The 20,772-nt window shown below is 54.6% G+C and overlaps 1 protein-coding gene across 1 annotated transcript in view; it reads right to left on the bottom strand.

Annotated features, from left to right (window-relative positions):
* Positions 1–12,211: 12,211 nt before the first annotated feature.
* The window catches only part of LOC119094908 (uncharacterized), an 89,662-nt gene continuing 81,101 nt past the window's right edge, over positions 12,212–20,772 (bottom strand). Inside the window, exons 12-13 of the mRNA XM_037217819.1 lie at positions 16,227–16,668; positions 12,212–15,671 (exon numbers count right to left, since the gene is read on the bottom strand). Coding sequence (XP_037073714.1) covers positions 16,543–16,668 — 126 coding nt within the window. The 3' untranslated portion in view covers positions 12,212–15,671; positions 16,227–16,542. The remainder of the gene's footprint in view (positions 15,672–16,226; positions 16,669–20,772) is intronic.

Raw genomic sequence — 20,772 nt, 5'->3', positions numbered from 1 at the left:
GAACAAACCCATTTGTTGATGTATATTGAGTTAGGCTGCATTTACTTGTCGGCTCCCACCCTATCCCCCCTTCCCTCAACTCGTTTTGCGAATTGCGACCTTGCAAGATGGCGTAAGCACGCTGATTAATTTCAGCCGCGCTGCAAAAGTTAGACGTAGGGAGGGCATTTCGGCTTGTAACCATCGATTGCCTTCGATGACCGCAAACTCCTATGTACCCGCCACCGACCGGCTTTTGAATACTATTGACATTACAAGTAAGGTTGTTCTAGGACTATATTCCTGCGTTTAGCCGTAAGGGACGCGAATTTCGTGCTAGGGTTGGGGATCAGGAAGCGCTTGCTACAATCGTGTGAGGGTGAGTTAAAGATGCCGAATATGAGCGATTTGTGACGCCTGTTTGTGATTAATAAATAACTGTCACATTACCATTTCCGTTTCCATTAACTGAGAAGACACAACTAACGAATTTTATGCTCTATAAACCGGAACAAACGTCCCCCTCCCCCGAAAAATTACCTGGTGGGAAACCTGGTCTGAACCTGATATGACCTTGGACTGGCATGATCTTAAATCTTAAGGCGTGACAAAACTGAGCATATTGATACGGTAATGAAGGGTTTAAGCTTCATCGATAATTTTGGTACTTGTTCAGGCATGTTTTGTGATGTCATGTTGTTTTTTATTGTCAGTCGTCGTCAATCAGTCCTATGCCGTGAGTTGCGAAAAATGTCAACTGTGCCATGCCTTGGGGAATTTGACAAATACGATCAATTCCCACCTTATATTTCCATTACCTTTGTATGACGGTCTTTGCCCTCAGCGCGCATGCACTCAGGCGTACGTGTGGCAGCCATGGCTCGACCACGTTGTCTTCCTCGCAGGCTCTTCCCCGACGAGACTCTTAGCTCTTAGGAGGTACAGTCTGGCCACAACGGGGGGGGGGGGGACGTCCAAGTGTACCTTGCTGGTCGGCCGTCGCTGAGCTGACCCGGCTGGGCGGCCGTCGCTGAGCTGACCCTGCTGGGCGGCCGTCGCTGAGCTGACCCTGCTGGGCGTCCGTCACTGAGCTGACCCTGCTGGGCGGCCGTCGCTGAGCTGACCCGGCTGGGCGGCCGTCGCTGAGCTGACCCTGCTGGGCGGCCGTCGCTGAGGTGGGCGGCTGAATGGCAGACTTTGAGTGTATCTATTTTTTATCGCTGATGTCTATTATGCCTGCTGCCCACGCGTACCTACTCCAGCCACTCCAGCTTGCCTACTCCAGCTTGCAACGCACCTTTTTGCACCTCAGTCACAAGAGGGACAATTATTTGGGAAACAACTCAACACATAGAGGCCCATACGCTTCCATGACAAGCCTTGTAAGCCTAGCCGACAAAAGAAAGAGGGCGGGGGGGGGGGGGGCGTGTAATCTGGAAATAAGGGGAGGCTGCATGCAAAGTATGCTTACTTTTGTTCAATTCCCTTCATGAAGCGTGAGATAATTGACTTTCAATTTTTCCCAAAGTAAGGGGGAGGGCTTGGGGGGGGGGGGGGCAGCCTGCCGCACCCTCCACCCTAATCGGTACCGCTGAGAGACAGGCCTCAAAGCCAAACAAATCAACACCCATGATCAGAGGCGCGTAGGGAAAAATGTGACAATGTGGGGAAAGGTGGGTCTCGCTGCGCCCCACCTCTACCGTCACCGTCAGATCGGGTAAAAATATGGGCATCAGGGAAACGAAGTTAACTCGGCAGCAAGGTATGTGAGGCAGCAAGCTGCATCTTAATCACCGGCCCAACAAAACATAGTTCGAGAAAGACGAAGCAAGTTTTCTCTGTCCGATCCGTCGCAAAGTTGAACAAATAAGCCATCATGCGTCGTGGGTCGCCTGTGCTACCGGAGAAGTACTTGGACATCGTGACTTTTCTCGAAAACCGCATTTTATGAGGCAACATCGCATTTGGAAGCAACTTGAAGGAAAAAGGGCAATTCAGGTGTTCCCACGTCCAATCTCTCCTTCTTCTCCCTTACTGTAAAAGCACGCGCCGAAGGTGGTCTGTCAGATTGGTGAGCATTTAAAGAACGGAAATGCAAAGCCCTCAAAATGCCAAAGAATAATGTCGGGATAAAAATTCCTTCAATGACGGATGGTGATTGCGCAAGGCAGAAAATTAGGATAAAAGTGAGGTTACCAATGCAAAATTCATGCCCATTGTCGATCGGAAGCGAAAACATCAAGCATCAAAAAAACATCCACACCTTGACACACGTCAACGATCGACGGATGGTGATGCAACACAAAAGCGTGTCGATTGCTTCGTGATTGCGACGTAACTATGAGTTTCGGGGTCTGGCTAAAACGAAAAACGAAAACGAGGCTAAACTGATTCCTGATCGACGGGCTCAACGTAAGAAAAATGGGGGCAGTCGTTGACTCTGATTTACTGGCGGTACCGCCATACCGATGCACACGTCTGCAGTCACGGATGTTTGACGTGTTGACATGTGTGATGCATACCATGTCGCGGTCGCATGGCGTGTTCCTGATCCTGGCTTAGTTTCCGTCCCCTCGAGTATTTCCGCGAACGGTGACATCATCTTCTGGCTGGGCGTAGTGATGTGGAGTAGTCGAGTACGGCGAGGGACTGAGCCGAGGGTTTTTACGTAGTATGGTTGAATCCAAGGGCTATTACGTGGCGTGATCGAGTTCAAGAGCGGACTGAGCCGAGGATTAGTACGTGGTGTGATCGAGTTCAAGAACGGACTGAGCCGAGGTTTCTTATGTGGCGTGATCGCGTTTAAGGACAGATTGAGCCGAGGGTTATTACATGGTGGGATCAAGTCCAAGGACAGACTGAGCCGAGGGTTATTACGTGGTGTGGTCGAGTCCAAGAACGGACTAAGCCGAGGGTTATTACGTGGTGTGATCGAGTCCAAGGACAGACTGAGCCGAGGATTATTACAAGGCGTGATCGAGTCCAGGGACGGACTGAGCCGAGGGCTATTACGTAGCGTGATCGAGTCCAGGGACGGACTGAGCCAGGCGTCCGGCCAATGGCAAACCATTCTCTAAGATTAGCACCAGCAATAGATACTGCTCTGTGAATGCCAGCCTACATTCGGCGGTGGCGTCGCCCGTTCATGGGTGTAGCAGCCCGGCAGCCGCGGTCAAGTGGCATGCAGACTTTCCAAGGTTGTAGAGGTCAGGTTAATATGAGGGAAGCAAGATCGAAGGAAATGTATCCACCGAATTGCTTTCCAGGAATTAGGTTTACCACATCAAGGATGCAAATTTAGACGTTAAAAAACAGTTTTCAATGGGAACAAAATTTGTGCAACCGATAAATTGTGTGTTCCACTCTGAATGGGATTTATTGAATACGGAATGCGTTTTGCGTATTGGATCCAAACAATGGATAAATTATTTCGTCGCTACTAAATCACACGACCTAGGTCAATGCTGGAGTAGTCACAGGCAAGAATAGAATGGACCTCAATCCCCCCCCCGAAAAAAAGAGCACGTGAAACGCTGAAACATTCATGTTTCACCATAATGACGTAAATCGTTAAGTTCGTGAGGCTTGCTACGTCTCCACCTGGGACCACAGCAGTGTAGTGACTATCCATGCCGACATGGCTGCTAAAGTGCTGTATGTTGCTTCTTATCCATATCGTGCGCGTACTGTTATGGGCTCCAGGCGCGGGTGGTCCGCTCCGTCTAGCCGATCCAGTGTGATACTCAGAATTCTCAAATTCATCGGTGAATTTCTCATTCATCAGCCCATTGAACTTCTCAATGTACTTCAGCGTCAGCTTGCACTCTCTTGCGATGGTCTCACATGGCATCCGGCTTGCCTCCAGTCGACGCCCCAGATGTTACCTGACCAGCGCCGGTGCAACACGATGCGTATGTCCGACCTGATAGCTTGATCGATGCGGTAGTGGAAATGCCGCCTTTTGAGCGGCCAGCCCGGCAGGCATCAGGTAACAGGGGAAAACGATTAGATGCAAGGCGGCCCTTGAGGTGATTGGGAGAACTTTGCTGAGTGTTCTCCGGATGATGACGCCTCCATGGCAGGCCGGCATCATTTTGACGCTCTGTTTGTCCGTGATATGACTTTGATCGTGAGTGGCCCGAGAACCAGACCGCTAGCCGGCATGGGAAGTTATCGTGAGTGGCCCGAGAACCAGACCGCTAACCGGCATGGGAAGTTATCGTGAGTGGCCCGAGAACCAGACCGCTAGCCGGCATGGGAAGCTGCATTAAAACAGGCTTTATTTCGAATGCTGGCCTATGTTTGACATTTTTTCTCACGTTTGCAGAGGCACGACGCCCATGCACGTCAGGTCTTTCAGTGGTTTCTTCTGGTCGACTGCATTAAAATAGACCACCTGGGTTCGACCACGTCATCAGCTAGGTCGTTCTCCACGTGATCCCATAGTCCACCTTCCAAAAGCGACGTGTTACGGATGAGGACAGGGTCAACGCTATAAGAAGCGGCACTGCCGCAGCCGGGCACCTGGCGAGAGGCTGCCGTTGATAGTGTCGAACTGGAGTAGTTCGGCAGAGTCCGATCCTGACCCGCGCCCACCGTGCCCTGTAGTCTGATCCTGACCCGTGCCCACCGTGCCCTGTAGTCCGATCCTGACCTGCGCCCACTGTGCCCCGTAGTCCGATCCTGACCCGCGCCCACCGTGCCCTGTAGTGCGGTCCTGACCCGTGCCCACCGTGCCCTGTAGTCCGATCCTGACCCGCGCCCACCGTGCCCTGTAGTGCGGTCCTGACCCGTGCCCACCGTGCCCCGTAGTCCGATCCTGACCCGCGCCCACCGTGCCCCGTAGTCCGGTCCTGACCCGCGCCCACCGTGCCCCGTACCGTTCACCTCACACCATTACCCTTGTTGCACCTCAACGGAGCGATTTTTCAAAAGTGTTATATTTTGGTTCCGCTCGCGTTTCGAGTGGACCCTGCAGGCTTTCCTGTAAGCGTGGCACCCGCCAAGTCTGGCTTCAGAGCTGAATAGGGTTGCCCGACCGCCGATTCGGTCGTGGTTCGCCATAAGCGCATGGTTGCCTGACTGCCGATTTGGTCGAGCGCCTGCGGTCTCATGCTTCCGTCGGGATGTCGCAGTAAGGACCAACCAGCTCACCGTCAGGTGACGAAACGTTGAGGCAACAAGATGTGGGAAGGTCGGCATGACACATTCCTTAGGATGTCAAAATGCTGAAATATCAGCAAGCGCTAACACGCGCGGCGTACCTGGTCGATCCAGCATTGGGGTGATATGCTTTGGATTTTGTTTCCCGTTTAATATTTGTCACACGACTGTCACGTTGAGTCTACCAAAAGTGATCTGGTCAGACGTGTCTCCCTTGCGACGTTGTTGTTCTCGAACTCATGCTGTTTTAGACCGACGCTCATAAAAAACTGACATAATGCTGGAAATGGAACACGACTTACGCTAGAACACATCAGAAGCGCAAAACCCGTACGTGTCCTGAACGAACGGAGCATAAGCTGCAAATCCGTCAATAAGCATTGCAGCCGCGCCGTAACGTGCACCAAAGCATTGCGAAGGTGAAAACTATGTGGGCGATAATTCGAGTACAACAAACGTGCGTCGACCTGTCTTGTGAAGCGCCGTTTTGTGTAAATGTAACCTGACAGCTACGCTCCGGCCCGGTACCACCGCTACAGCTACAGCGGCCTTCTCCAGGAGGACGCACAGAATAAACAGGAGCGCATTTTCTTCGGCAATGTCTCTCATTTGGCACCTACACGGTTTAGTAGCCACATCACGTCCGGAGTCGTGTTTGGGACGGTCGGTCAGTCGGACAATTGACCGTTTCGGCCCAATCAAGTCCACGCAACACGCGTGTTTGGGCCAATTCTGCGCTAGATCTCAGCGCTGGAGCTGAATCGCAACAAACTACGACAGATGCGTGTCACGCTCGACAGGAATGATCGAACGCTCAGCAGCTGCTGTTCTCAGACACCGGGATGTTGGCCGTGGACGTAGAAGTCTACCCGAGTGTCAGCTTGTTTCTCGGTTACTTAACGCCTGTTGGGGTAGGCTCGGCTACCGCGTCGATCTATTGACAAGAGGCAGGCATCAGTGCTACTGAAAAAAATAGCACGAAGCATCCAACCAAAGAGCAACGATTCTGTTCCCCCGCAGCTGTCCTTCCGTCCGTCTGTCCGGCTCCTGCGGTGAATGTTCAAAACCTTCCAGACCCATGAGTGTCACGCTCAGGCCGGGCACTTGTCCTCTCTGCCCGGAACGTGTCTGCTCCTATCGGCTGCCGACGACCCCGTTCCTTCCAGCGCAGCGTGTCACTTTGGCGAGGGCGGCCCTCCGGCGCACCAGACCACGCTCCTGAGGTCCCTAATCTCCGAGGTCCCTGGTTGTGCTGCTCTCGCGCGGTTTCTCGGCTTGCCGTGGCCGTCGCCACATGTTGGAGAAATGGCTGTGTCTGCCAGGCCTGAACCAGATCCTGTCTGCAGATCGGCACACTGCCGCACTTCAGGTCAGGTCAATGGCTCTGTCTGCCAGGCCTGAACCAGATCCTGTCTGCAGATCGGCACACTGCCGCACTTCAGGTCAGGTCAATGGCTCTGTCTGCCAGGCCTGAACCAGATCCTGTCTGCAGAACGGCACGCTGCCGCACTTCAGGTCGGGTCAATGGCTCTATCTGCCAGGTCTGAACCAGATCCTGTCTGCAGATCGGCACACTGCCGCACTTCAGGTCAGGTCAATGGCTGTGTCTGCCAGGCCTGAACCAGATCCTGTCTGCAGATCGGCACACTGCCGCACTTCAGGTCAGGTCAATGGCTCTGTCTGCCAGGCCTGAACCAGATCCTGTCTGCAGATCGGCACACTGCCGCACTTCAGGTCAGGTCAATGGCTCTGTCTGCCAGGCCTGAATCAGATCCTGTCTGCAGATCGGCACACTGCCGCACTTCAGGTCAGGTCAATGGCTCTGTCTGCCAGGCCTGAACCAGATCCTGTCTGCAGAACGGCACGCTGCCGCACTTCAGGTCGGGTCAATGGCTCTATCTGCCAGGTCTGAACCAGATCCTGTCTGCAGATCGGCACACTGCCGCACTTCAGGTCAGGTCAATGGCTGTGTCTGCCAGGCCTGAACCAGATCCTGTCTGCAGATCGGCACACTGCCGCACTTCAGGTCGGGTCAATGGCTCTGTCTGCCAGGCCTGAATCAGATCCTGTCTGCAGACCGGCACACTGCCGCACTTCAGGTCAGGTCAATGGCTCTGTCTGCCACCTGAATCAGATCCGTCTGCAGCCGGCACACCGCCGCACTTCAGGTCAGGTCAATGGCTCTGTCTGCCAGGCCTGAACCAGATCCTGTCTGCAGAACGGCACGCTGCCGCACTTCAGGTCAGGTCAGTGCAACCAGCCGGTCACGGGATTCGGTAGGTATTGGCTTGCGATACGTACACACGGCTTTCCATGATTGGTTAAAGAAGCTTTCTCCCGGATCACGGACCAACCAATCTTGCAGTCACAGGCATTGCCAGCCACCGCCGGCACCACCGACTGCCGCCTGCTGCTATCAGTCGAATCCAGCCACGCCCCCGCTGCCCATACGGGAAATGTTGTGTTGTTCCGCTTCGAGAGCTACACTGAATAGACGCGCTTCAAAGTCGGCCTATGAAAAGCGCTCCGTCCGCAGCCGCGGTCGGATCTGAACGTGTCAACTGCGAGATTGGAAACCGCATCTCAAACTGCCGCGGTCGTATCTGAACGTGTCAACTGCGAGGTTGGAAACCGCATCTCAAACTGTAAGCGCACAGAACTGAAGTCCAGCGCCTTGAGCCCGGTGTGACAAATGGGGGGGCTTGAGCCACCTGTTTCTAGATGGGATGGCGCGCCTTCTCTGGTTAAGCAAGATAGGCAAGATAGGTCTCCCTTAGTTACTGCGCTTTAAGGGCGCGGCAACTGCGGAGTTTTCCCCTCCTTTCCTCCCAGGGAGTCTTTTCCAGGGAGTCTAGCAATCCGATCGATTAGTTTTGTTTAATTGGTATTCATAACATATAAATAATATAATATAAAGTTATATTTATTTATTTGCAGTCTATCTTAATCCAACACATGCTCTACTCTGTACATGGACGACTCAGATTTAACAGGTATGGACAAAAACGTTATATGGAGGCTACAAAATTATGAACCAGGGGCGTAGATTCGCAAAACGAGTTCGGTTGCGGAACGGTAAAAAAGATGCACCTGCCTATGAGCCGTCTCTGCTGCAACTGGGTCCGCCCCTGCGCGGGCGGGGGTCAGCGCCAGCGGCGGTGGCTGGTCGAGGTCGGCCCTGGAGCAACCATCTAATACAGTTGGTTTCTGAGTACCCATGTGCTTGGGGGTTCGAACCAGGCTGGTTCTGGCTCAGGCGGAGGCCTGGCACTGCCCGCAAACATACGCCAACAACGGGTTTCTCACCGGATTTGGCCTACTGTCTTCTCAAAGTTCGGGAGCTTGGTCCAAGTTTTTGAGAGAGAAAGGGAGGTGGGTGGGGGGGGGGGAGGGGGCTAATTCCACAGGTAAATAGGAAAATGCACCCTTGTTCCGAACAGCCTCGACGCTATTTAAATTAACTGAAAACACCAACAAAGAAAACTACAAGCCAAACAGTAAACCATGCCATCATGCAAGGCAAGTCAGCCAAGTCGCTCCCAAAAGGTCGAGTGCTCCAAGACGGTTCGATACAATCAGATATCATGATCTTGAGGAAGCCAGCCTTTCTGCAGCGAAAAAAGGACGTCCCAAGCTGATCTATTGGCCACATTAAGCAAACATAAACACGAAACTCGAAGGGATGTGCACACAAACATACACACACACACACACACACACACACACACACACACACACACACACACACACACACACACACACACACACACACACCACACACACCACACACGCACACGCACACGCACACGCACACGCACACGCACACGCACACGCACACGCACACACATGCATACATGCACATGCATACATGCATATTGACATACATATCTACATGCACACAAACACACACTCATACACACACACACATACACATACACACTGATATGTATATATATATATATATATATATATATATATATATATATATATATATATATATATATATATATCTATCTATATATATATCTATCTCTCTCTCTCTCTCTCTCTCTCTCTCTCTCTCTCTCTCTCTCTCTCTCTCTCTCTCTCTCTCTCTCTCTCTCTCTCTCTCTCTCTCTCTCTCTCTCTCTCTCTCTCTCTCTCTCTCTCTCTCTCTCTCTCTCTCTCTCTCTCTCTCTCTCTCTCTCTCTCTCTCTCTCTCTCTCTCTCTCTCTCTCTCTCTCTCTCTCTCTCTCTCTCTCTCTCTCTCTCTCTCCTTTATTTTTCTTTCTCCCTCTCTCTCCCCTCTCTCTCTCTCACTCGCTCTCCCTTTCTGCCTATCTCTCCAAAAGCTTGCTACGTCACCATTGAGAAGAAATTAGTTGGGTGTCCTTCACAAGCACGCCACTGGCTGCTCACAGCAAGCTGTTGTTACGAAGCTCTGCACACATAGTCTTGAGTTCATTTGAAATTCTGCGAAATAGAGGACTGGCGTTTTGAGTCTCGGGACGGTAGATACAACCAAGAAGTAATTTGGAACGCAGTGACGGGCCCAGTGGTGTTTGAAGACGCCTCGGGAAGAAGCACCTTACCCTGCTTGAGCGTCGCTTTGAGCGTTCTATGGTTTTCAGCGCCCGGGGCACGCTCCTCATCAGGTAACCTGTGGCGAGGTGCGCCCCGAGCGATGGCGCGGGCTGCGGGCGGCGACTGGCGCGTCACTGCTGACAGAGCTCTCTCTCCAGTCGGGGGTGGGGCGGCCCGCACTGCCGAGCCCGTCGCTTCCGACGCGGAGCTATCGACCCGGCGGTGCCGCAGGCGACGGCCACCTGGGCCGGCTGTCGACTGCAGTACGGGCTGGGTCGGGGCAGGGGGATGGGGAGGCCCGCTCCAGTCCCTGTGCAGCAGTCCGGCGGAGGTCAGATGGTTTGGGCGCAGATTAGGAGGGGATGGGGCCGCGCCGCCCCCATCCCAGTGCAACAGTCCGATGGAGTCAAATGGTTTGGGTGCTGTTCAGGAGGGGATGGGGATGGGACGGCCCCGCTCCAGTCCCAGTGCAGCAGTCCGGCGGAGGTCAAATGGTTGGGGCTCAGATTGGGAGAGAATGGGGCCGAGCCGCCCCCATTCCAGTGCAAGAGTCCGATGGAGGTTAGATGATTTGGGCACTGTGCAGGAGGGAAAGGAGGGGGGGGGGGGGGGGGCGCTGCTCCCGTCTCAGTGCAGTAGTCCGGCGGAGGTCAGAAGGTTTGGGCGCAGATTAGGAGGGGAGGGAGTCGCACTGCCCCAGTCCCTGTGCAGGAGTCCGGCAGAGGTCAGAAGGTTTGGGCGCAGATTAGGAGGGGAGGGAGTTGCACTGCTTCAGTCCCGGTGCAGGGGTCCGGCGGAGTTCAAAAGGTTCGGTCGCAGTTCGGAGTCACGCGGTCAGATCGGGCTGCGAGGCGAGGGTGGAACACGGGCAGTGCTCTAAGCGCATCTCAACCTGACAGCTCCGTTGATAATTGGTGGACTTGAGGTGTTCGGTGCTAACGCTGCCTCGAGTGATCCTCGACGTCTGCGCTGTACTTATAGAGAGGCTTTCGTGGTGCAGATACTGTGGACTCAGCGGCTTCGCCGACACTCCCAACCGCTGCTTCCGTAAACAAGTAGCGGGCCCGTGACATATAGAGACACTGGCGAGCTGATTTTGTATTCAACTGTATACTCGCTCACACGAACACACAGCGTTTGGAGGGCGCCCGCGGACCCCACGGCGCCTCCGACAGGGCCTGGGCGATCGATGTGACCCTGTACGCAAGACAAATGGCGCTTCCAGCTGCAATCGCAACAGGTGACGCCTGACGATGGCGAGCGGGTAGACTGTGGTTTGGCACGGCCTTGGAGCAGCCCGGCTACAGAGCCGGGCGCCGAGCGGGACAGTGGACACGGCGGTGTTAGAGGGACTGTTGGTGATGGCCGCGGGCGTGCTACAGGCTGAAAAAACAAGTTGGTAGATGTTGGCATGCTTCGGTGTTTTCCCATTACATTCTCCATTGCTTTGAAATAGTGATCCAGTTCAAATTCCTCACCTAAATTTCATTCAACGCTCCCCGACAAGCAGTTTTTTCATGCAAAGAGACGGTAAGTGTGGTACAATCGGCTGTGTACCAGCACACGGCGTGCGTGTGGAATGCAGCATGAAGTCGCCCCGGTGTTATGCGCCTGTACAATGCTAACAATAACACGGCAGATACCAACCAGCAAGCTCCTCGGGACTCTGAGCGACTCGATGATACAAATAAATGCGTTAGAACATCTGAAAGCGGGGATCACAACAGGAATCCACTGCGAAGCCACGCACTCCTCGGCCGTCGCATTCCTGGCCAACACGTCCCACTATCACACCCACAGACGGAAGAGGGGTTGCGTGACTCCAGCCACGGAGCCACCATTCATTCAAAAGCTCAGAAGCACTCATCCTGCCGTTCCAACAGTCACGAGGTACCTGCTCTTGGCGACAGTTATGACCCGCAAGTGGACGCGCCTGATACAGACCTCCTGCAGTCGCAGACTAACACCCCCGAGCGACGGGGCACTAACGTAACGAGCGCACTCAGCAACAGGCACGCGCGACACACGTCATCCTAAGCGAACTACCATCGGCGAACACCAACAGCTGTTTGAGCGTGTGTGTGCATGTGTGTGTGTGTGTGTGTATGCGCGTGTGTGTGACCCGTGTTCTGCTCGCTTCGCGCTCGCCATCAGACCAGCATTCTAATTCAGCCCCCCGAGTGCATCAGTGCGAATTCAGCCCCCCGGGTGCATCAGTGCGAATTCAGCCCCCCGGGTGCATCAGTGCGAATTCAGCCCCTCGGGTGCATCAGTGCGAATTCAGCCCCCGGGTGCATGCAGTGGCGAATTCAGGGACCCTCGTGTGCATCATGCGAATTCGGCCCCCCGGGTGCATCAGTGGCGAAAATTCAGCCCCCAGTGCATCAGTGCGAATTCAGAGGACAGCCCCCAGGGTGCATCAGTGCGATTCAGCCCCTTCGGGTGCATCAGTGCGAATTCAGCCCTCGGGTGCATCAGTGCGAATTCAGTCCCCCCTGGTGCATCAGTGGCGAATTCAGCCCCTCGGGTGCATCAGTGCGAATTCAGCCCCTCGGGTGCATCAGTGCGAATTCAGCCCCCCGAGTGCATCAGTGTGAATTCAGCCCCTCGGGTGCATCAGTGCGAATTCAGCCCCTCGGGTGCATCAGTGCGCGCCGGTCTTCAAAATCTCGGACTTGGTTAGTTTGCCTTCATCACTGGACCTATGAATGCCGACATTATTTACATGCGATGCAGCGCACTCGCTGGCCGCTGGTCAGGATGTCGCGCAGACGCAGGAGGAATCAACAATATAGGAAAAAGCCGCACCATTGCCCATTGCGTGCAGAACAACGCTTCAAGTGCTAGTGCAAAGCGTTGCCTAAGGCAAACCAGTTATACTAAGCCGGACAGAGTTGAAACTTTTCGAAATCATTGGGTACATTAGGGTTTAGGTCGTTGTTTTCTAGATAGTGCCCATAGGCGCTATCTTGAAGAAAAAAAAGAATGTGATTTAAACCCCTTACAAAAGTTGGAAAGTTCCCTGTAAGTGTGGCTCCATCTTACACAACAATCTACATTTATCAAATGAAGGAATATTTGGGTTTCTGTATGATAAATGGGAATCATTTCATCATGCCAAATGCATCACATTTATAGCTGGGTGCTAAAAACTACCGGTCAAGTTTTAGTGGATTTCTAGATCCCATGCGTGAAATATTCTATATGGCGTTATGGCCTGTTTCAATTGCTGCCACATCTGCACCCTACAATCCGAAAATAAGCGGAAGGTAAGTAAGGATATCACCGGCGCCTCAAGCGTTTCGCTTCGAACGCATGAGAGGCGCACTGGAAGAAGCTCGAGGCTGGCTTTCCAAAGCAAGCGAGTGGAGCATGAATCAACATCAGATTGCCTCCGGCTTTACCATACACGCTTTGTGCGCCCACAAGGTGAGCAGAGCTCAGCAACGGCAGCCCGGCGGGCCATGTGGCCACTGGCAGGCGCTCAGCACCCCTCCTCCCGCTCCGGCAGTCCTCACGACCGTCCCACAGACGTGACTCCGCGCCGGGACCCCGCACCGGACTCGCCATTCGCCGGCGTCAGGCCAGACGGTAGGCAGGCAGGCGTAACGATGGACAGCTGGTGCTAACATGGCGTGTTGGCGCCATTTTCGGCACAATGGCGCGATAAGTGTCCGGGACTGGGCGGTCGAACGAGCAATGGCTCGCCGGCCACACGACGGGCTTAATTGCCTGCTTCGACTGCCGGCCCAGAAGGTGTGAGCCACGAGCGGATAAATGGTCTGAGATTAAGGCGGCGCCACGCTGGTTTCCGAGGAAGCCTTCTTTCTTAGTGTAAGAATAGCCGTGACCGTCTTCGCCGGAAAAAATGGCGCAACTTCTGCGCGAACATCAGGCTCGATTGGAATCGCTTCGGCGGCCTCGTATTTTGGCAGATGATAAAGTTTGTTGAAGGCGTGAAATCAAAAGCCCGCCTGTTAGACAACCGAACTTGTTAAAAGCTGCAGGCTCTGTCATGTTCGCGCCAAGTGATAGATAGTTAGCAACTGCTCACGACGACATGCTGGATAGACCAAGAGTTGCAGTTGGCGAAATCGCTTAATGTTTACCAGACACCGAACAAACGGACGGGTAATTTCACAGTTCGGCTTGTTTCCAGTGGAAAGAATGCTTCTTTTGTTACCGAAATCACGCCGTCTAGGCAGCTTTAAAAAAAGCTGTGCGAAATAATCACATCAAATCGTAGCTTTAGCGGAAGCGGACAGAATAATATCTCCTGGCACATGAACAAACATTCTTCAAGCCTTGTAAAGCTGTTGTTTGCCATATCTGGTAATTCGTTTTATTATAATCTGTGTGTGTTTACAGTTTACAGCGTTTCGAATGCATTAACAAAACTTATGTGGACGATAATGAAAATATATGCTGTAAGCTCAGAAACATGTGAATAGAGGCGAGCGATCATGCAGGTGTTATGGCACTCCCAATTTCTGAGAATGCTGAGCATTAACCCGGTGGCGATGCATGGAAAAAGTTTACTTCAAAACAATTTGGCACCTCTGCTCTCTGAGACGTTCCTTCATCTATCCACAGAGCGGTGAACCGGGATTCCTGCCATAATACTTTTCTAAGCAACACCGCTTGAATGCTACTCATGTTTTTGGCAGACACACCAAGTAAGGGAACGAATGAAATGTGCGTCTAGTTCCTCGTTTGTGCAGTTGTGTACGTGCAAGTGCATTTGCAAGGAACATTATGTATATAGACAAGACAGTACTGTTGGCCTCAATCCTCGTAGAATAAAAAGAAGAAAGAAGAGATAGATGAATTGATATTTCGGCTAGATGCCACTATCAGAACGAACATCAGTAGTAAATTCAACGCTGTAATTGCCTGCCGAAATTGCTGATTCCTCTTAATTTTTCGGCTTTTTCTTTAACAGCGAGCCACAGTTCTTACAACCTCGAATTCGGACTCGTAAACACAGGCCGGCCGTTTGACATCAAAACCTGAAAAATTGAGTGGAATTGGCAGGTATGTACCGAGGCAATCTGCAGGATGTTGAACTTAACTGCTCATATTCGTTTCGATACAATCATGCAGCGGGAATGTCAATAGATCCATCTCTCCTTTCTCCTGTTTTTTTTTTCTATAGGAATAGGGCTAGCACTACTGTCTTATCTATAGTCCCTCCTATTTTGTTGCATATGCCTTGTGTTCTGCTTTAGTTGGCTGTATGCGCCCTGGTTTTTTCATCCAAGCCTGCGCCTGCGTTAAAACACCTGACATCGTTTGTTCCAGCTTCCATTAGCACCTTGCTTCAGCTGCATCCGCGTTCCTCGCGCTTTTTGTGGAAGCTTCAGCAGCCGGAGCCCGGTGTCGCCTGGCCGAGCCGACCAAGCACCAGGTCGCGAAAACACAGATCACAGGCCAAGGAGCACATTTCGAGCACGGCACCGCGCCCAGCCTCCGGCATTTGACCCGGGCGCACACTGTTGTCGCCCACGGGGTAACGAGCACACAAGGAGAGGAACACCAGCGCATATCACGTGTTACACTGGGTATAAAGACTTCAGAGAACTTGGCAACAACGGACGCCAAGCCGGCGGCTGCTCATTCTAGCGGCCGCTTTTTGAATCCAGGAGATATCAGCTGACACCAGCTGCCTGCCGCTGCCGCCAGACGCCTGCTGCTGATTCCAGCTGCCGCCAGACGCCTGCTGCTGACCCCAGCCGGCCTGGCTGAAGGCCCGCGCTGGTGACGCCTGCTGCTGAGCACGGAGATCTGCAGGCGACTGGCTGCGCACGCGCCACCTCGCTGCTACGAGGTGGCAGCGCTGAGAACCGCAGCGGCGAGACGGCACGCGCCGCAGGGCGGCGCGTACGCAGGCCCGTCCAGAAGGCGGGGCCGTGGTGCCGGCCCGGGCAGCGGCCGGTTCAGCGCGGCAGTTTCAGACCGACCTGAGGCTGTGAACAGGCAGGGGCGTGGTCAGGGACACTTGGGGAGGTGGAAAGGGTGAACCCGATTGTCAATAAGCACGTGAGTCTGTTGTTGATGTTTGTGCGTTTAAGCTCCTTAAGGGACGAGAGGATATGTGCCCACGTGTTCAAGTCCGAGACAAACATTGCATACGGAAGGGTAGGGGAGGAGACTCCTCGCAGCTTAGAAATAGCGTCCGCCCATCGACAATACATGTCGTAGCAGCCGTGGGTCGCGTACTTGTGGTGACGTCGTGTGCTTGAGGTTAGTGCGCCGTGGATCACTGCTCCCCACTGATTAACACTATACCGTGCTCGAAGCTCGCCGGATCGACGGCGGGTTTTACACAGCCCTTGGGGAGGGGGTGGGGGGGGGGGGGAAGGGATTATGACTGAAGCTACCCAAGCGGCTCGAAACCTCTCTAGCCAAATATGAGCCCACTTCAAAGGAACACGGAGCGGGTCGAGTTCGGTTTCAGCCGGGAGTGAACTGTTTATAAGTAGTCTCTAGTGTTAACCATCAATGGGTGCCGGCGTGCTCACCGTAAAAACATCGGTTGCTGGTCCCTCTGTCAGTGAGCTTGGCCGGCCGGTGAGCAGTTTGATCATCCCATATTCGTCGGAGGTGATTGTCTCACAGCAGGTCGGCGCCGAGTAACGTCACTCCACGCCCACGGTCCCACCACGAGTCCGTCACTGGCGCGACGCCAGTTACCAGGCGTCACAGCACGCGCCGGCCGGGCGCCACGCCTCTGCCGGGTCACGCGTGAGTCACAGTCACGCCGCGAGTCGCTCACGCGGCGTGACGGCTGCCGCGTGACAGTCCCGCGGGTAGTCGCACGCTCGCGGCCGGCCACTGCTACACCGTGGTCTCCACCAGGTCCACGTCCACCGAGTCCATGGAGTAGGTGGACGGGGCGGATATCAAGTCTTTGCCGTTTTTCAGTGACGAGCTGCCGCTGTACAGGTTCCCACTGGCGAGCGTCTGAAACAGGCAGCGCTGGGGTTAGACTCGTGCACGGACGACTCTCGCAGAGCTGGGGTTAGACTCGTGCGCGACCGACTCTCGCAGCGCTGGGGTTAGACTCGTGCGCGGCCGACTCTCGCAGCGCTGGGGTTAGACCCGTGCGCGGCCGACTCTCGCAGCGCTGGGGTTAGACTCGTGCGCGGCCGACTCTCGCAGCGCTGGGGTTAGAATCGTGCGCGGCCAACTCTCTCAGCGCTGGGGTTAGACTCGTGCGCGGCCGACTCTCGCCGCGCTGGGGTTAGACTCGTGCGCGGCCGACTCTCGCAGCGCTGGGGTTAGACTCGTGCGCGGACGATTCTCGCAGCGCTGGGGTTAGACTCGTGCGCGGCCGACTCCCTCAGCGCTGGGGTTGGACTCGTGCGCGTCCGACTCTCGCTCGCCACCTGGGGAGCTGTCAGTGAAGCAATTTTTCTGTTGCGAAAGTACGAGAAACACGACATGTTTTGTAGACGAGGTGTGGCACTTAACGCGGCGGTCCCTTGCGCTTCGTCTCCTGTTGTCAAGGGCTGATGAATTGAGCAGACATGGTCTCAAGGCGGAGCAGAGCAAGAACGTCTGCGACGTCGCAAAGACCAAGGGCAGACTTCACACATGGCGGCGCGCTAGCGAAGCGGAATGTGCCAACGGGAGTCAAACATGGCCGCGCGCTAGCGAGGCAAAATGAGCCTACGGGAGTCAAACGTGGCGGCACGCTAGCGAGGCAGAATGAGCCAACTGGCTCATGGACTCCCATGCGACCAAGCGGTCCACACTTTCGTTGAACTGTGCGTTAGTGTTCCGTTCATGCGTCAGTGTATGTGTGGAGCTGAGGGGCACCCTTAGACGACTTTAGACTGAACGCTCTGAAATTTTGATGATATTAGCGGCGTTCTTCACAGACTGGATGCATCCGTCAACCCAGACTTGATCTATAGATTAAGCTGAACTGGTTCGGGGATGCTCCAAGTGATGCAGATGGGCCTTAGTTGGGAGCATGAACATTGAACAAAATATGTGGTGGTTTGAAGTTATCCGAACAGCGTGAAAACTCCAGTTCGAGTCAGAGGTGCCACAGATGTGCGCTGCATTGCTACATTTGTCATAGAAGATAAGCCGAGCTGTAAGGTGATGGGCTGATGCTCTAAATATGTCTGCTTGCTGGGAAATATCGTTAATTCTGTGAATTGACCAGGTCTGGCCTTAAGTTGTGAAAACCAGAATTGCAGTGTGGAATGCAACTGAAACAGATGGAGTCGACTGGACTGGATTCTGAAAATTCAGCATATTTGAGAGGTTTAGCGCCCAGGCTGGAAGCTACGTTACCTGGACCTTTCTGCACGCGGGTCCGTGAGCATACAACTTTTGCCAATATGTGAAGCTGCAGGAGCACAAGCAAGCAGGATGGCACCTCACACTCACCCATACAGAAACCAGTCAGTCCATCTCATCCACCAAAGCACCGCACTGCCCAACATGAACATATGCCCCCCCCTCTTCCTGCCCAGTTCACCGCGATAACAGCTGGGGTAAGCCCAGCCGACGACATGGGCCGCTTCCGACCCCGCAAAGGACTGCGCGGTCGCGCGGCCGGCGCCTCGGGCGTTCCGCGAACGACTTAGCGCGAGGCCATTGTTGCGACATCCGGCGGGCGCCGGTCGAGAGGCGCTGTGACGGCCGCCGATGGCGGCGGCCACACTCAAACGGCGGGCCGAGGTGCCAATATCGTGTCAGGTCGAGCGCTGGAGGAAGCTGGTCGGCGACGAACGCCGCCTGCTGATTCTGCGGAGCGGTCGCTGCCAGCGCCGGGCCCGGGCGGCTCCAGGCGCCTTAACGGTCGGGGATTGCTACTCGCCGGAAACGCCGCCAGCGCCAGGCCTGGGCGGCTCCAGACGCCTTAACGGTCGGGAATTACTACTCGCCGAAAACGCCGCCAGCGCCAGGCCCGGGCGGCTCCAGGCGCCTTAACGGTCGGGGATTGCTACTCGCCGGAAACGCCGCCAGCGCCAGGCCCGGGCGGCGCCAGGCGCCTTAACGGTCGGGGATTACTGCTCGCCGGAAACGCCGCCAGGGCTTGCTCCGGTACGGAAAGAGCGTGGGTGGTTCTGATGACGCGGGAGAAGGGGCGGTTCGTTGAAATAACTTTGGTGCGCTGCGGAGGGCGGAAAACTAGTGCGGACGTCCCGAGAGTCCACAACAAGCAGTAAAACGAACTCGCTAAGGCAGTTGCGACGCGTTGGACTAATGCCCTCGTCCGGAGAGCGAGAACGGCGCATGATTGATTATCATCGTGGGCACATCAAGTTCATACTTGGAGATTGTGGATTGCTGTAGACATCAGTGGCGCCGCACCACGCATACAGCTGCTGATGCCGTCAGGCGCCGCGCGAAGTTTAGATGAGGCCATGGCTGCCGACATCGACCAGGTGGGAATGTTCTAGTCTAGAGGTTCAGGTAAGGTCATGACTGCTCGTACCGGGCAGGTGGGAATGCCCTGGTCTAGAGGTTCAGGAGAGGTCATGGCTGCTCGCACCAGGCAGGTGGGAATGTTCTAGTCTAGAGGTTCAGGAGAGGTCATGACTGCCCGTACCGGGCAGGTGGAATGCTCTGGCCTAGAGGTTCAGGAGGGGTCATGACTGCCCGTACCGGGCAGGTGGAATGCTCTGGTCTAGAGGTTCAGGAGAGGTCATGACTGCTCGTACCGGGCAGGTGGGAATGCTCTGGTCTAGAGGTTCAGGAGAGGTCATGACTGCTCGTACCGGGCAGGTGGGAATGCTCTGGTCTAGAGGTTCAGGAGAGGTTATGACTGCTCGTACCGGGCAGGTGGAATGCTCTGGTCTAGAGGTTCAGGAGAGGTCATGACTGCCCGTACCGGGCAGGTGGAATGCTCTGGTCTAGGGGTTCAGGAGAGGTCATGGCTGCTCGTACCGGGCAGGTGGGAATGCTCTGGTCTAGAGGTTCAGGTAAGGTCATGGCTGCTCGTACCGGGCAGGTGGAATGCTCTGGTCTAGGGGTTCGGGTAAGATCATGGATGCTTGCACTGACCAGCTGCGCATGCTAGAAGTTCCCATTTATTGTGAAAGTTCGTGGCCCATGACTGGATTATTTGCAGGTCCAACTTCAACTAAATATTGGCAAAACAAGACACACTATAAAACATGAACAATGGATGCATTGTGAATATGTCTGTGATTCATGAATGCAAATATGTAATGCATGTGAATAAAGCTGAGGGTGGATAGTTCCATTGATTACGCCCTCTCCATTCAAACAAAGGTCACGATCTTTTCCAGCAACAGAAGCCGCTGACTGAGTCACGCGCTCTCTCGGCTGCTGAACGGCACTTCGTCATGCCGTAGACCTCTGATAGACGAGAAAACTTGGCCCGCAGTTCGATCCATCTTCAATTCCGGCACCCGGACACCGACACGTGCACCGGGTCAGAGCCGGTGGCATCGACCGGGGCAGGGGCGGATGCCGCTCCACATTCCCGTGGAGGAGCCCGGCAGGCGGGGACGCTACACAGCCGCCTCGCTGACGGCCGCGCCAGGCGTCGCCCCTGGCGCGGCCCAAGCGCAGACTGCACTCGATCAAACGTAGTCTATGGAAGGCGGACAGTGGGCGGAGGCGGGGGACCGGAGCCATTGCGTGGATTGGTCCACATTGGAGACAGTTCCACAGTGGGCAACCGTGACACAGAAAGAAAAGCTTGCTAGAAAGAAAGGGGTCAGACCTCACACGGCCACCGGGAATCGATTCACACTCCAACGCAATCAAACATTCCTCAGCCAATTACGTAAGTCAGTTCGCACGATGCGACGTGAAACCTGGCCGCTCAACAGAGACAAGTCCTTGGACCGCCACTGACATCGGCCCACACAGGCAGTACACGCCAATAGAGGACGCGCCGTAGCCGGCGTCGCCTGTAAACAGCAGCGTGGTCCCATGTCCGATGAGGATGGACCAGTGCCGCTGCGGCCAGGCCGGGCCGTGTAATGGCGACTGCCTCTGCGCTGTGTTCATGTTTACATCAGCGTGAGAAACCTGACACCTGTGAGAGTCGGAGGGGAAATAGGAACCAGCGAG

Source organism: Pollicipes pollicipes, unplaced genomic scaffold, assembly GCF_011947565.3.
Source record: "Pollicipes pollicipes isolate AB1234 unplaced genomic scaffold, Ppol_2.1 Scaffold_4219;HRSCAF=4965_pilon_pilon_pilon, whole genome shotgun sequence".
NCBI classification, from domain to species: Eukaryota; Metazoa; Arthropoda; class Thecostraca; order Pollicipedomorpha; family Pollicipedidae; genus Pollicipes; species Pollicipes pollicipes.
This window is presented reverse-complemented; position numbering and strand designations above follow the sequence as displayed.